The following is a 14,924-nucleotide window of genomic DNA, read 5'->3' on the forward strand; positions in this document are numbered from 1 at the left end:
AAGTGAAAGAGATGTATGTCAAGTTTTGTGAAATATATGATAAAGGCACAAACAAATTTATACCAAAACAGAGATGCAGAATTAGGAAACAGGATTGGTTCAATAGAAATTGCGAGAGGGGCCAGAGACCAAAAGACACAAAAATGGAATCAATACAGGAAGAGGCCAAACCCCCAAACATACCAGCGATACAAAGATCAAAGATGCGAGAAACAACTACACGGCAGTTAGGAGAAAATCAGAAAGAAATTTTGAAAAAGGGATTGCAGACAAATGTAAAACAGAACCAGGTCTATTCTATAAATTCATAAACAACAAATTGCAGGTAAAGGATAATATTCAGATGTTGAAAATGGGAAATAGATTCACAGAAAATGAAAAGGAAATGTGTAAAACACTAAACGAAAAGTTCCAAAGTGTGTTTATACAAAATGAAATCTTTAGGGAACCAGACACAATAAGAATTCCAGGGAACAACATAGAGCACATAGAGGTGTCTAGAGATGAAGTGGAAAAAATGCTCAAGGAGCTAAGTAAGAACAAAGCAGTTAGTCCAGATGGAGTTTCACCATGGGTTCTGAGAGAATGTGCACCTGAGCTCAGCATTCCACTTCAGCTGATTTTTCAGGCATCCCTGTGTACAGGAGTTGTAGCTGATGTGTGGAAAAAGGCTACGTAACATAGTTCCAATCAACAAAAGTGGAAACACGGAAGACCCCTTTAATTATAGACCTGTATCATTGACAAGTGTAATAGTCAAAATATTGGAAAAATAATTAAAACTAAATGGGGTAGAATACTTGGAGGAAAACGATATAATATCAAACAGACAGTATGGTTTTCGATCTGGAAGATCCTGTGTAAAGAACTTGCTCAGATTTATGATCGAGCCACAGAGATTTTACAGGAAAGAGATGGTTGGGTTGACTGCATCTATCTGGACCTAATAAAGGCTTTCGACAGAGTTCCCCATAAGAGGTTGTTCTGGAAACTGGAACATATTGGAGGGGTGACAGGTAAGCTTCTAACATGGATGAAAAATTTCCTAACTGACAGAAAAATCAGGGCCGTAATCAGAGGCAAGGTATCAGATTGGAGGAATGTTACGAGTGGAGTACCACAGGGTTCAGTTCTTGCACCGGTAATGTTCATTGTCTACATAAACGATCTACCAGTGGGAATACAGAATTACATGAACATGTTGCTGATGATGCTAAGATAATAGGAAGGATAAGAAACCTTGATGATTGTCATGCCCTTCAAGAAGACCTGGACAAAATAAGTATATGGGCAACACTTGGCAAATGAAATTTTTTGTGAATAAATGCTGTTATGGAATGTGGAATTGGAGAACATAGACCCCACACAACCTATAAATTATGTGAGAAATCTTTAAAGAATTCTGACAAAGAAAGGGATCTAGGGGTTATCTTGAGGTTATCTTGAGATGATTTCGGGGCTTTAGTGTCCCCGCGGCCCGGTCCGCGACCAGGCCTCCACCCCCAGGAAGCAGCCCGTGACAGCTGACTAACACCCAGGTACCTATTTTACTGCTAGGTAACAGGGGCATAGGGTGAAAGAAACTCTGCCCATTGTTTCTTGCCGGCGCCTGGGATCGAACCCAGGACCACAGGATCACAAGTCCAGCGTGCTGTCCGCTCGGCCGACCCGGCTCGCTCCGACCGGATCGGGGTGGTGCTAGATAGAAAACTGTCACCTGAGGACCACATTAAGAACATTATGCGAGGAGCCTATGCTACACTTTCTAACCTCAGAATTGCTTTTAAATACATGGATGGAGAAATACTAAAGAAATTGTTCACGACTTTTATTAGACCAAAGCTGGAATATGCAGTGGTTATATGGTGCCCATATCTTAAGAAGCACATCAACAAAGTGGAAAAGGTGCAACGACATGCCACAAAGTGGCTCCCAGAACTGAAGGGCAAGAGCTACGAGGAGAGGTTAGAGGCATTAAATATGCAAAAACTAGAAGATAGAAGAAAAAGAGGCGATATGATCACTACGTTCAAAATATTAACAGGAATCGATAAAATTGATAGGGAAGAATTCCTGAGACCCGGAACTTCAAGAACAAGAGGTCATAGATTTAAACTAACGAAACAAAGCTGGCTGAGAAATATACGAAAATTCACTTTTGTAAACAGAGTGGTAGACGGTTGAAACAAGTTAAGTGAGAAGGTGGTGGAGGCCAAAACCGTCAGTAATTTCAAAGCATTATATGACAGAGTGCTGGGGAGACGGGACACCACGAGCGTAGCTCTCATCCTGTAACTACACTTAGGTAATTACAGGTACTCGGGCTGCATTCGCTTAGGGTTTCCTTCCCTAAGTGCCCTGTATGTACTGCCCTTGGTGGCTTGGGATTATCTTCCACAAGTCTCTTTGGGGTCTACCTCTGTCGGTCTTTTGCTGCTCGGTAATTGACTGCCCTGAGTGTGCTGGGGGGATTCCTCCTCCCTTGTTTAACTTAGGGTGAGGGATAGTTTGCACTGGTAGGGGCACGGGGTACTGCACAGCTAGTTATCACCTATTATAGCAACCAACTCTGTTCTGCCTGGGTACGTTGTCCTCTTGTAGGGTTTTCTTTTGTTTCTGTTTTCCTGCCTAGTGGGGGGGGGGGGTTGCCGTTTGGTTCGTTGCCCCGTCTCTGACTTCGGTTTTATATATCTTTTATTTCTGGGTGGTACCCCCCTGCTAGGCTTAGGCTACGTCCCAGGGGTTCAGCTTTTAGCAGTTTTGATTGGTAGACTTGGGTGCCTGTTTGCAGTATCCTGCCTGGGGCTTATCCTTAGTGATACCAGCCTAAGGGCCCCCTGGGAAATCTTGCGGTGGAGCAAGGGGTCTGATGGATGCGACCCCTGGGTCCCCTCTCACCTTGTGTAAATTTGACGGTTGCTCTGTCCCCTTGTCTCAGGGTGACTCTCACTGTTTTTGCCTCCGTCATGTTGGGTCGCTGACACCATGGATTCAGAGTCCTGCGAGAATTGTTGCTTGTTTGTGACTCAATTCACCTAGTCCACTGATGACTTTCTATGAGTGCAGGCGGCTGAGGTATTACATGCTAGATTTACGTTGCTGCATCCCGCTAAGTTGATTCCTACCATTTCGGACTGCTCCCCGGTGGTTTATTGCCTGACCCGAGGGCGGTTCGACGTGGTCCTTTGCTCTTTGGGGCTGGCCGCTTCAGGTAACTTACCTGGTTGATACCTGGTTGATGGGGTTCTGGGAGATCTTCTACTCCCAAGCCCGGCCCGAGGCCAGGCTCAGACTTGTGAGAGTTTGGTCTACCAGGCTGTTGCTTGCAGCGGCCCGCAGGCCCACATTCCCACCACTACCCGGTTGGTCCGATACTCCTTGCAGGAAACAATCTAGTTTGCTCTTGTAGATGTCCACGGTTGTTCCGGCAATATTTCTTATGCTCGCTGGTAGGACGTTGAACAACCGCGGACCTCTGATGTTTATACAGTGTTCTCTGATTGTGCCTATGGCACCTCTGCTCTTCACTAGTTCTATTCTGCACTTTCTTCCATATCGTTCACTCCAGTAAGTTGTTATTTAACTGCGTAGAGTTGGTACTTGGCCCTCCAGTATCTTCCAGGTGTATATTATTTGATATCTCTCTTGTCTCCTTTCTAGTGAATACATTTGAAGGGCTTTGAGACGATCCCAATAATTTAGGTGCTTTATCGCCTCTATTCGTGCCATATATGTTTCCTGTATTCCCTCTATTTCAGCAATCTCTCCTGCTCTGAAGGGGGAAGTGAGTACTGAGAAGTACTCAAGATGGGACAACACAAGTGACTTGAAGAGTACAACCATTGTGATGGGATCCCTGGATTTGAAAGTTCTCGTAATCCATCCGATCATTTTTCTGGCTGATGCAATATTTGCTTGGTTATGATCCCTAAACATTAGGTCATCAGACATCATTATTCCCAAATCCTTGACATGCTGTTTTCCTACAATGGGCAGATTCGATTGTGTTTTGTACTCTGTATTATGTTTAAGGTCCTCATTTTTACCGTACCTGAGTACCTGGAATTTATCACTGTTAAACATCATGTTATTTTCTGATGCCCAGTCGAAAACTTTATTATTATCAGCTTGAAGTTTTTCAATGTCTTCAGCCGAGGTAATTTTCATACTGATTTTTGTGTCATCTGAAAAGGATGATACGAAGCTGTGACTTGTATTTTTGTCTATATCTGATATGAGGATAAGGAAAAGCAGCAGTGCAAGGACTGTTCCCTGCGGTACAGAGCTTTTAACTGCGCTTGGACTAGATTTTATATGGTTGACTGCTACTTGCTGAGTCCTGTTTAACAGAAAACTGAGTATCCAGCGTCCTACTTTACCAGTTATTCCCATTGACTTCATTTTGTGTGCTATCACGCCATGGTCACATTTAACGAAAGCCTTTGCGAAGTCCGAGTATATCACATCAGCATTCTGTTTTTCTTCTAATGCCTCAGTGACTTTGTCGTAGTGATCAAGTAACTGTGAGAGGTATGATCTTCCCGCTCGAAATCCATGTTGGCCATGTTGGCAACTTGTCTGCTGAGTTCTCGAAATTTGACTCTCCTGACCGTTCACGTTTTCGGGTGATGGGGGGGGGGGGGGAAGGTGTCCAACTTCGTGGCAGATGGCCTGTCGTAGTTCATTCCCCTGTCCTCAGAATAGATGGTCGACGCCGACTCATTCAGTTGGCTCTGCTAGACGTACGGGCTCCCGGAGATGGACCTCTTCACGTCGGCGTGGTCAAGGCATCTCCCAGTATATGTGGCTCCCTTCCTTGACTGCGAGGCCTTTGGGGTTGATGCTTTTCGGCAGGACGGGTTGAGGTAGATTACCTGTACCTTCCCCCAGGTTCCGCTGCTACTCCAGTTCCTGGCTCACTTGGAAACTTCCCAGCAGAGAGTAGTTCTCTTGGCTCCTTGGCGGCTGGCCCAGCCTTGGTTTCAGGCGCTACTTGCTCAGTGTTCCAGCGGTGTCTCGAATCCACAGGTTTTCTCAGGGCTCCGCCTTTTATGCTGATGGGTCCTTAGGGCTCTGGTGATAGAGCCCGAAATAGAGCGTTCTGCCCGAAACGCTTTGCGTAATAGTGGCTTTAGGCATTGTATGTACTAGCTCTATCTATTAATCCAACAAACTTTGTAAAATCTCTTTATGTATGTACCTTACCTAAATAAACATTTATTTATTTATTTATTATTTATAGGTTTGTTCGTTTGCAACTGTCTCTTTCTTTTCTGGTGAGATTGGAATGGCTGTTTTCCGGAGTGGTTCCTGGGGTTGTTGATGCTTGGTTGGTTTGGCTGGGGGTGCATCTTCTTGTGTCCGGTTGTGGCTCTTGGCCATTCCCTGCATACCACGGCCTCTGTGGCCGTGGACGCACTTTCGGTTGACTCGGATTCCCTTCATCCAGGGAGTTCGGGTCTCCCAGGTCGTCCACGGGGTCATTTGGTGTTGGCAGTTGTCTTGCTTTTGGGTTTAGGGCACGTGGTTTCTGTCTCCTGAGTTTATCCCTCAGGAGAAGAGCTCGGGGAGCTAAAGGGACTCGCCTCAGAAAACCAGCATTGAATGTAATGAAACACCATTCTTTGGGTGAGATCCGGAGGCTCCTCAGCATCCCTCGGGTCAGCGTTTTTTTTGTGTTTTGACATCCAGCCTTCGAACTGAAGGTGTGGGTAGCCTGTGCGAAGGGTCTGGGGCTCCCCTTCTCCCTCCCGGGGAGGGGGGGGGAGCTGCACAGAAAGCGGCATGGCAATGGGGTGATGTCATGTTTGTTTGCTTGTTTTTCTTTAGGGAATTCTGTCCACTTGTTTGACTTTTAGTATTAGTTTCAACCAGAATAGAGGGTTGTTTATGGGTGCTTACCATTCTGGGTGCCTGACCTGGTTGATGGCAGATACAGAATGCTCCAAATCACATGTGCATTTCTATGGGCCATTGCTCCTCGTGCCTCTCTGAGGTGGGCCAGGTTTTGGCTCGTGGTCCCCGGTAGACCTAAGAACTCCTTTCACACTGATGCCAAAGTGTAATAGTTCCATATCCATTACCTACTTCAAAGTAATGAAGTAAAGGAGAAGAGGTAAAATTCAAATCCAGGGATCCCATCACAATGGTTGTACTCTTCAAGTCACTTGTGTTGTCCCGTCTTGAGTACTGCTCAGTACTCACTTCCCCCTTCAGAGCAGGAGAGATTGCTGAAATAGAGGGAATACAGAGAACATATACGGCACGCATAGACGAGATAAAGCACCTAAATTATTGGGATCGTCTCAAAGCCCTCCAAACGTACTCACTAGAAACAAGACGAGAGAGATATCAAATAATATACACCTGGAAGATACTGGAGGGCCAAGTACCAAATCTACACAGTACTGTACTAGTACTGAAGTGAACGATATGGGAGAAAATGCAGCATAGAACCAGTGAAGAGCAGAGGTGCCATAGACACAATCAGAGAACACTGTATAAACATCAGAGGTCCGCGGTTGTTCAACACCCTCCCAGCAAGCATAAGAAATATTGCCGGAACAACCGTGGACATTTTCAAGAGAAAACTGGATTTATTCCTCCAGGGAGTGCCGGACCAACCGAGCTGTGGTGGGTATGTGGCCCTGCGGGCCGCTCCAAGCAACAGCCTAGTGGACCAAACTCTCACAAGTCAAGCCTGGCCTCAGGCCGGGCTTGGGGGAGTAGAAGAACTCCCAGAACCCCATCAACCAGGTATCAACCAGGTAGAACAGCCTATTGACATAGCTTGGGTGCATGGGGGAATTGCGTAAAACCCTGGTTTGTGTCTCGGAGAGACTGCAGGAACCGTGGTAAATCAGGATGATTGCCCTGTTGCAATTCTTTTAACCATGTCGTAGCTCAGCCGATTAATGCAGCGTCTGGGATCCTCTCGGACGTACGTTCGAACCCTCGTCATGGCCCTTGTGGATTTGTTCATTTGATGCATCATGCTATTGTAATTTCTGTGTGTAATAATAAAGCATTACTAGGGCAGGAGAGGGCCAAGTATACTGCCCTGTGAGACACCAATTTTAATGGATAGGGTGGGAGAATTGGAATCATTCACAGAGACACTTGAAATTGGATGATATTTGACCTGGGGTAAATGTAAATGTACCTTTACCTTTAAGGAAAAGAAACTATTCATTGTCGGGGTTTCTCGGACTTAAATCCTGGCAAGGTCGCCAATGTCGGGGTTTCTTGGACTTATATCCTGGCAAGGTCGCCAAGGTCGGGGTTTCTCCCTCTCTGGCCAGTCACCACCAAGTATTATTAGTGATGAACGTGACTTACCGTAGCCCCACGGGTCTTCACTCAATCCTCACGGTGCCACTGTTCACCAGGAGAGTCTCCCAGACTATCTCCGGCTGGCCTCGTAGCCAAAGACGAGTGAGAACACGATCACTTCTCTTGATCATGTGCCCGCCCCGACAGAGGGCTCTACCGCTCACTAAAGGTCGCCAACTGGTGTTTACCATGTCCAGTAACACCTCAGTGGAATAGTAATATAGTAGTGGCCCAATAGAACACTAATCAATTTGGTATCAGGTAAGTATTTGTTTAAATCACTCTCTCTCTCTCTTATATAGTCTCAATAGCAACAAAGTAATAGAGGGATAACACAAACACGAAGATGGTTTTGTAGTTTACTTAAAAGATCAAAGAATCATGACTCTGGATCAACAACAATGTAAAGGAACAAACGCAGCCTCCTCTTCGCCTCTTCACAATTCTGGAATCTCCGGGATGGCAACACTCTCGGCCATCGTGCGGTTCCCACGCTCCAAATACAGTGTTATCGAACGTTTGGCAACTCGCGAGATGCCACGCCCACTCTCTCTCTGCTCACGGTATTGACACTGCTCACTTCTCACAATATTCACTGAACTCACAGTATTTTGGCATGAGGCACCTATTATCCCTTCATGATCACAGTATCTTACTACACTGCCATTAACACAATAAATCACCATTCACATGAATACACTATTCAATAACTCCAATATATAACACTAGGCACACAGCCTTACACCATTAATTGTACATTTATATATATATATCCTTAGGCACTAACCTATAATATAAATGACACTCCAGGCACACATAAATATAAATGTCCTCGTCACAGTAATCTCTTCATTAAACCACAGGTGCAGTTACACACCATATATATACATGTATATATATATATATATATATATATATATATATATATATATATATATATATATATATATATATATATATATATATATACATACATGTATATATATATATATATATATATATATATATATATATATATATATATATATATATATATATATATATACATGTATATATATATATATATATAGGTATATATATATATATATATATATATATATAGGTATATATATATATATATATATATATATATATATATATATATATATATATATATATATATATATATATATATATATATATATATATGTCGTACCTAGTAGCCAGAACGCACTTCTCAGCCTACTATGCAAGGCCCGATTTGCCTAATAAGCCAACTTTTTATGAATTAATTGTTTTTCGACTACCTAACCTACCTAACCTAACCTAACCTAACGTTTTAGGCTACCTAACCTAACCTAACCTATAAAGATAGGTTAGGTAGGGTTGGTTAGGTTCGGTCATATATCTACGTTAATTTTAACTCGAATAAAAAAAAATTGACCTCATACATAATGAAATGGGTAGCTTTATCATTTCATAAGAAAAAAATTAGAGAAAATATATTTATTCAGGAAAACTTGGCTTATTAGGCAAATCGGGCCTTGCATAGTAGGCTGAGAAGTGCATTCTGGCTACTAGGTACGACATATATATATATATATATATATATATATATATATATATATATATATATATATATATATATATATATATATATCATGAGAGCTCTATAGCATCTCACAACTGTGACTCACTAGAAATGTAGACATTGGTGAGCCCTGCTCTCGACATAGAAGATACTCTGGCTAATAGCTAACTAAAGGGAAATGGGAGGGAAAACTGAATTACCTACTTCCACCATCAACGATGTGGACTCGTCCTCTGTTGAGAGTTGAATTGAAGCTCCTGGCCCCGGCTCTCGACTCGTTGTAGGGAACACCCCCCCCCACACACTGATGCTCTTCCCAGGAACTCAACCAACACCCAAAAACGCGTCTTCTCCGTACTCTTCTCTCTGCAGGCTCCGTGCTCCTCCACAACCTCTTGAAGGGTTGGAGTCGGTCTCCTGGCCATCGCCTCCTCCTCACAGCTACGTCTGCAGTCCTCACTCACGGCTGCAGTCGTTCGTATTCCCAGCTAGTTCGTTCTTCTTCTTCCTCACGGTGGATTGGCCCAGCCACTACGTCATCACCCAACTGGTGAAACTGTACAGTCATCCTGGACGTCACTGCTCAGACTTCACTTCGTGCAAAGCACCTGTCACTGGAGCACTCGTTTCCCGTCCATTCCTTCTTCTGTCCGACACATGGAGTTTAGGAAGACCTCACAGGGTGCTTGCAGACCACAGGTGATGCGTAAATCCACCGGAGATGGGCGAAACTGTCAGACTGACAGGACCCCCGATCGCGCGTCCGACCTCCTCGACGTGTCGTGTCTAACTCCTTGGCGCGACTGGACGCCGTCTGGACCCCCTTGCACTCATGACGTCATACTTGCCAGGGGCGTTTCTCATTGGCTCCCTGTGCCACGTCACTGTTCTTGACCATTCTGGTGCCACTGACGTCATAACGTCTTGGCGGGAAAACTTAGGGGCCGGCGCCATCTTGGCGTCCTAAAGGACCTAAGCCACTGGCCAAAACACTCTTCTTTGGCCAATTTCTCGACAACGCGAGAACACCTCATGCTCCCACATACGTCAAATTGTTCTCTGGAAGGTTGAGAACGTTCGGGTAAAGTAGATATGACTCTTACAGCTGGCGTGGGGGAAATATAAGGGGGGGAACACCATCACATCATTCAATTGTATAAGCCTGGTGTGCCCCCACCTGAATTATTGCATCCAGGCATGGAGACCTCATTTTCAGAAAGACATAGCTGCTCTGGAGAAGGTGCAACACCGGGCAACAAAAACCATTCCAGATTTAAGTCATCTCTCATATCAGGAATGGTTGAGGGCCCTCTGGGCTAACAACACTGGAGACCAGGCATGACAGGGCGGATCTTATAGAAACCTTCAAAATACAAAACAATTTGGAGGATGTCAATCCGGACAGTTTTTTCAAAAGGCCAGATGAAACACGAACAAGGAGCAACGGATTCAAGCTCAACAAGCCACAATGTAGGACAGAAAACAGGAGATGCTTTTTCATCCATAGAGTTGTAAACCCGTGGAACCATCTGCCCGTCGAAGCTTTAAACGCCTAAACTCTGCTGGGTTTTAAAATACAGCTAAAAAAGATCATCTGAGCTCTTGGGGGGACCTTTGACAAGCCACCGGCTTCCTGTCCTCGTCGAGGCCACTAGTATTAGCGGCCTCTCAGGTAAATTCCGGTAAATAAGAACAAAATTCAGGATCTACACTTAGTCTGAGGTTTATTGTTTATGCATTCTTTGAGCATAAGTTCCAGTAACTTACTTCCTTTACTTTGCTTTAGATAGGGTAGTATTCTGTTGTTCTAATAACAGGCAAGGAACCAAACTAGGTGTCTGGCCTCGCTATAATTTTAGAGTCTTGGTAGTATAATTGAACTCATTCTTGACTCGGTCAGGAAACCCCGGTCTGAATTCTGGCTAGGATAGAAATGTTGGACACATTGCCTATCACCTAATGCGCCTGTTCACCTAGCAGTAAATAGGTTGATACCTGGTTGATGGGGTTCTGGGAGTTCTTCTACTCCCCAAGCCCGGCCCGAGGCCAGGCTTGACTTGTGAGAGTTTGGTCCACCAGGCTGTTGCTTGGAGCGGCCCGCAGGGCCACATACCCACCACAGCTCGGTTGGTCCGGCACTCCCTGGAGGAATAAATCCAGTTTCCTCTTGAAAATGTCAATGGTTGTTCCGGCAATATTTCTTATGCTTGCTGGGAGGACGTTGAACAACCGCGGACCTCTGATGTTTATACAGTGTTCTCTGATTGTGCCTATGGCACCTCTGCTCTTCACTGGTTCTATTCTACATTTTCTTCCATATCGTTCACTCCAGTACGTTGTTATTTTTCTGTGTAGATTTGGTACTTGGCCCTCCAGTATCTTCCAGGTGTATATTATTTGATATCTCTCTCATCTTCTTTCTAGTGAGTACCTTTGAAGGGCTTTGAGACGATCCCAATAATTTAGGTACTATATTGCGTCTATGCGTGCCGTATATGTTCTCTGTATTCCCTCTATTTCAGCAATCTCTCCTGCTCTGAAGGGGGAAGTGAGTACTGAGCAGTACTCAAGACGGGACAACACAAGTGACTTGAAGAGTACAACCATTGTGATGGGATCCCTGGATTTGAAAGTTCTCGTAATCCATCCTATCATTTTTCTGGCTGTCGCAATATTTGCTTGGTTATGCTCCTTAAACGTTAGGTCGTCAGACATTATTATTCCCAAATCCTTTACATGCTGTTTTCCTACTATGGGTACATTTAATTGTGTTTTGTACTCTGTATTATGTTTAAGGTCCTCATTTTTACCGTACCTGAGTACCTGGAATTTATCACTGTTAAACATCATGTTATTTTCTGATGCCCAGTCGAAAACTTTATTAATATCATCTTGAAGTTTTTCAATGTCCTCAGCCGAGGTAATTTTCATACTGATTTTTGTGTCATCTGCAAAGGATGATACGAAGCTGTGACTTGTATTTTTGTCTATATCTGATATGAGAATAAGGAAAAGCAGCGGTGCAAGGACTGTACCCTGAGGTACAGAGCTTTTCACTGCACTTGGACTAGATTTTATATGGTTGACCGTTACTTGCTGAGTCCTGTTTGACAGAAAACTGAGTATCCAGCGTCCTACTTTACCGGTTATTCCCACTGACTTCATTTTGTGTGCTATCACGCCATGGTCACATTTATCGAAAGCCTTTGCGAAGTCCGTGTATATCACATCAGCATTCTGTTTTTCTTCTAATGCCTCAGTGACTTTGTCGTAGTGCTCAAGTAGCTGTGAGAGGCACGATCTTCCCGCTCGAAATCCATGTTGGCCTGGGTTGTGAAGGTCATTGGTCTCCATGAAATTGGTGACCTGCCTCCTAATCACTCTCTCAAATACTTTACCCACTCAGGAGTCAGTCGGCTTGTTGTGGGGTTGCATCCTATGGAGGGTCAGTAATTCGACCTTGAGGAGGGGTCCTCGATATAAGTCTAACATGTACTGTATGTATGTATGTATACCTGGTTGATGGGGTTCTGGGAGTTCTTTTACTCCCCAAGCCCGGCCCGAGGCCAGGCTTGACTTGTGAGAGTTTGGTCCACTAGGCTGTTGCTTGGAGCGGCCCGCAGTAGCAGCTAGGGAAAGTATAAAATCTCGGTTGGGCAGCAGTTGGAACCTTTGGAATCTTTTCTTATTAAGGCTGTCTCATAGTATGTTGGATTGAGCTTTGACCTCTCACTAGTGGGGTCGGCAGTTGGAGTCTCCAAGTGCTCAGGCGAATGAAATATATATACATACAGTATATGTTAGACTTTTATCAGGGATTCCCTCTCCCCTCCTAGGGATCGAATTACTGACCGTCCCCAGGATGCAGCCCCACAATGATTTGTTCATTTGGGTACCTGGGTAGCTATTTATTGCTAGGTGTACATGGGCATTAGGTGATAGGAAATGTGCCTAACCATTTCTATCCCGCCCAGGTCAATTCTAAATTCTCAACTCGCAATTCTCAATTTGCGAGTTGAGAACGGACCCGGCTGTACTACCGGGACCCTGTTTGACTGTATAGTTATGATTATGTAGGCTTAGGAAAAGTTTAATTGTTACTTTTATGTATGTTGTGAACTGTGTTTTTGGATAATTTGTGGAGCAGGGCAGTGGAGTTGAACACGCATCCTGGGTCATCTCCGATGTACGCAATAACCACCAGACCATGATGGGCTTGTGTCTTTGGTGACCCAAGATATGAGCTTGATTCAGTCAGCCTGCTCTATTAGAATGTCTCATAACTATATCATGCTATTGATTTCATTATGTATCATCTGTGTTTTCTTTGCATGTTACGATGACGATGGTGTGCTAATGAGGTTTTATGTATACAGGTTAGTGAAAGAGTACAGTTGGAGCAGGGAGGATACATCTTGCTACCCACTACCTTTGAGCCAGGTCAGGAGTCATCCTTCACGCTCAGAGTCTTTTCCTCAAAACCGCTTAAACTAAAGTGAGTGATGAAAGTGCTCATTTTTAACCATTACTAGAAATAAGTGGACGATCAATATCTGCAAATCAAATGTATGGACGCCCATTTACTGCTAGGCAAACAGAGGCATCTGTTGTGAGGAAATGTGCCCGAATGGCTCACCCTGGGCAAAGTTTCTTTCACCCTGAATGCCCCTGTTACCTAGCAGTAAATAGGTACCTGGGAGTTAGTCAGCTGTCACGGGCTGCTTCCTGGGGGTGGAGGCCTGGTCAAGGACCGGGCCGCGGGGATACTAAAAAGCCCCGAAATCATCTCAAGATAACCCTGCCCTGAATTCAAGTTCGAGTCCAGATGCTTTCGTTTACCTAGCCGTAAATAGGTATCTGGGAGTTAAGTAACTTTTTTTTTTTTGGCCCGGGGGGGGGGATACCTAGCAAAGGTCATTGCTTGACCTCAGGGACTACAATAAGCTTAACAGGCTTCTTGTGCATGACCATGGGTAGCATCTTCAGGTTGATATTAAGACTCCTGTTTTTATTCTATATCACCATTGGAAAAAAAGTTTAATACTGTATGTAGTTTTCTCTAATATAATTGTTGTAAATTGTTTGTTCAATTATAATACACTATAGTGGATTCAATAATTTAAACCAAATTTCCTGGAAGGAATGAAAGGCAACATTTCCAGTTGGCAGAATCTTCAATTATCTTATTCTATAATACACCCTTGGAATTATTATAGCCTCATGCCATTACTGAATGAGTACATGAATGTGTATGTAGAATAGTTTGTAATATAATCTAATAAAATGAAATCTTAACTAATGCCTAATTACCAGGTAAGGATGAAAATGAGATCACAGTTGAAACACATTGATTATTCATATAATACATCATATTCAACCTAAAATAGTGAAGGAATCCTTCTCAGCACAATATTGTTATTCTCGTCAGAATGGTGGACACATCACCGTCATTGGTGAAGCCTGCTCTTCTCAAGGCTCGTGGGTCGGTGGATGGCAAGAGCCTCCAGCAGTACGAGGCTGTCTTCCTTCAGGTAGCTGATGAACATCGTACTGTCAATGCATTTGAGCTGCACGAGCTCCTTGAAGCTTGTCTACCTAATGGTAAGTTAATGTTTTCTTCAATTTGAGCTGCACGAGCTCCTTGAAGCTTGTCTACCTAATGGTGAGTTAATGTTTTCTTCAATTTGAGCTGCACGAGCTCCTTGAAGCTTGTCTACCTAATGGTAAGTTAATGTTTTCTTCAATTTGAGCTGCACGAGCTCCTTGAAGCTTGTCTACCTAATGGTAAGTTAATGTTTTCTTCAATAATGAAGATAATGTTTTTCATTCTGCAAATTTAACACACAAGCCTCTTGTTTGAAGTTTTTTTTCTGAATTAATCTTTCTCGGTGCTTTCTTAGGCAAGAGTCCTGCTCTCTTGCCAACACTTCCTCGCCACCTGGACTGGTATGACAATTTCTGCTAACACACACACATTGCTTCTAATGGTATTATGCACATAATACCAACAAAGCCAGTACAA

The 14,924-nt window shown here is 43.8% G+C and overlaps 1 protein-coding gene across 1 annotated transcript in view; it reads left to right on the top strand.

The window, feature by feature from the left end:
* CalpC (calpain C) overlaps window positions 1–14,924 on the top strand; it is a 348,733-nt gene that overhangs the window by 288,698 nt on the left and 45,111 nt on the right. The window contains exons 11-12 of the mRNA XM_045733865.2: window positions 13,279–13,397; window positions 14,331–14,503. Of these exons, the coding sequence (XP_045589821.1) occupies window positions 13,279–13,397; window positions 14,331–14,503 (292 nt within the window). The remainder of the gene's footprint in view (window positions 1–13,278; window positions 13,398–14,330; window positions 14,504–14,924) is intronic.

This window comes from Procambarus clarkii, chromosome 1 (assembly GCF_040958095.1).
Source record: "Procambarus clarkii isolate CNS0578487 chromosome 1, FALCON_Pclarkii_2.0, whole genome shotgun sequence".
NCBI classification, from domain to species: domain Eukaryota; kingdom Metazoa; phylum Arthropoda; class Malacostraca; order Decapoda; family Cambaridae; genus Procambarus; species Procambarus clarkii.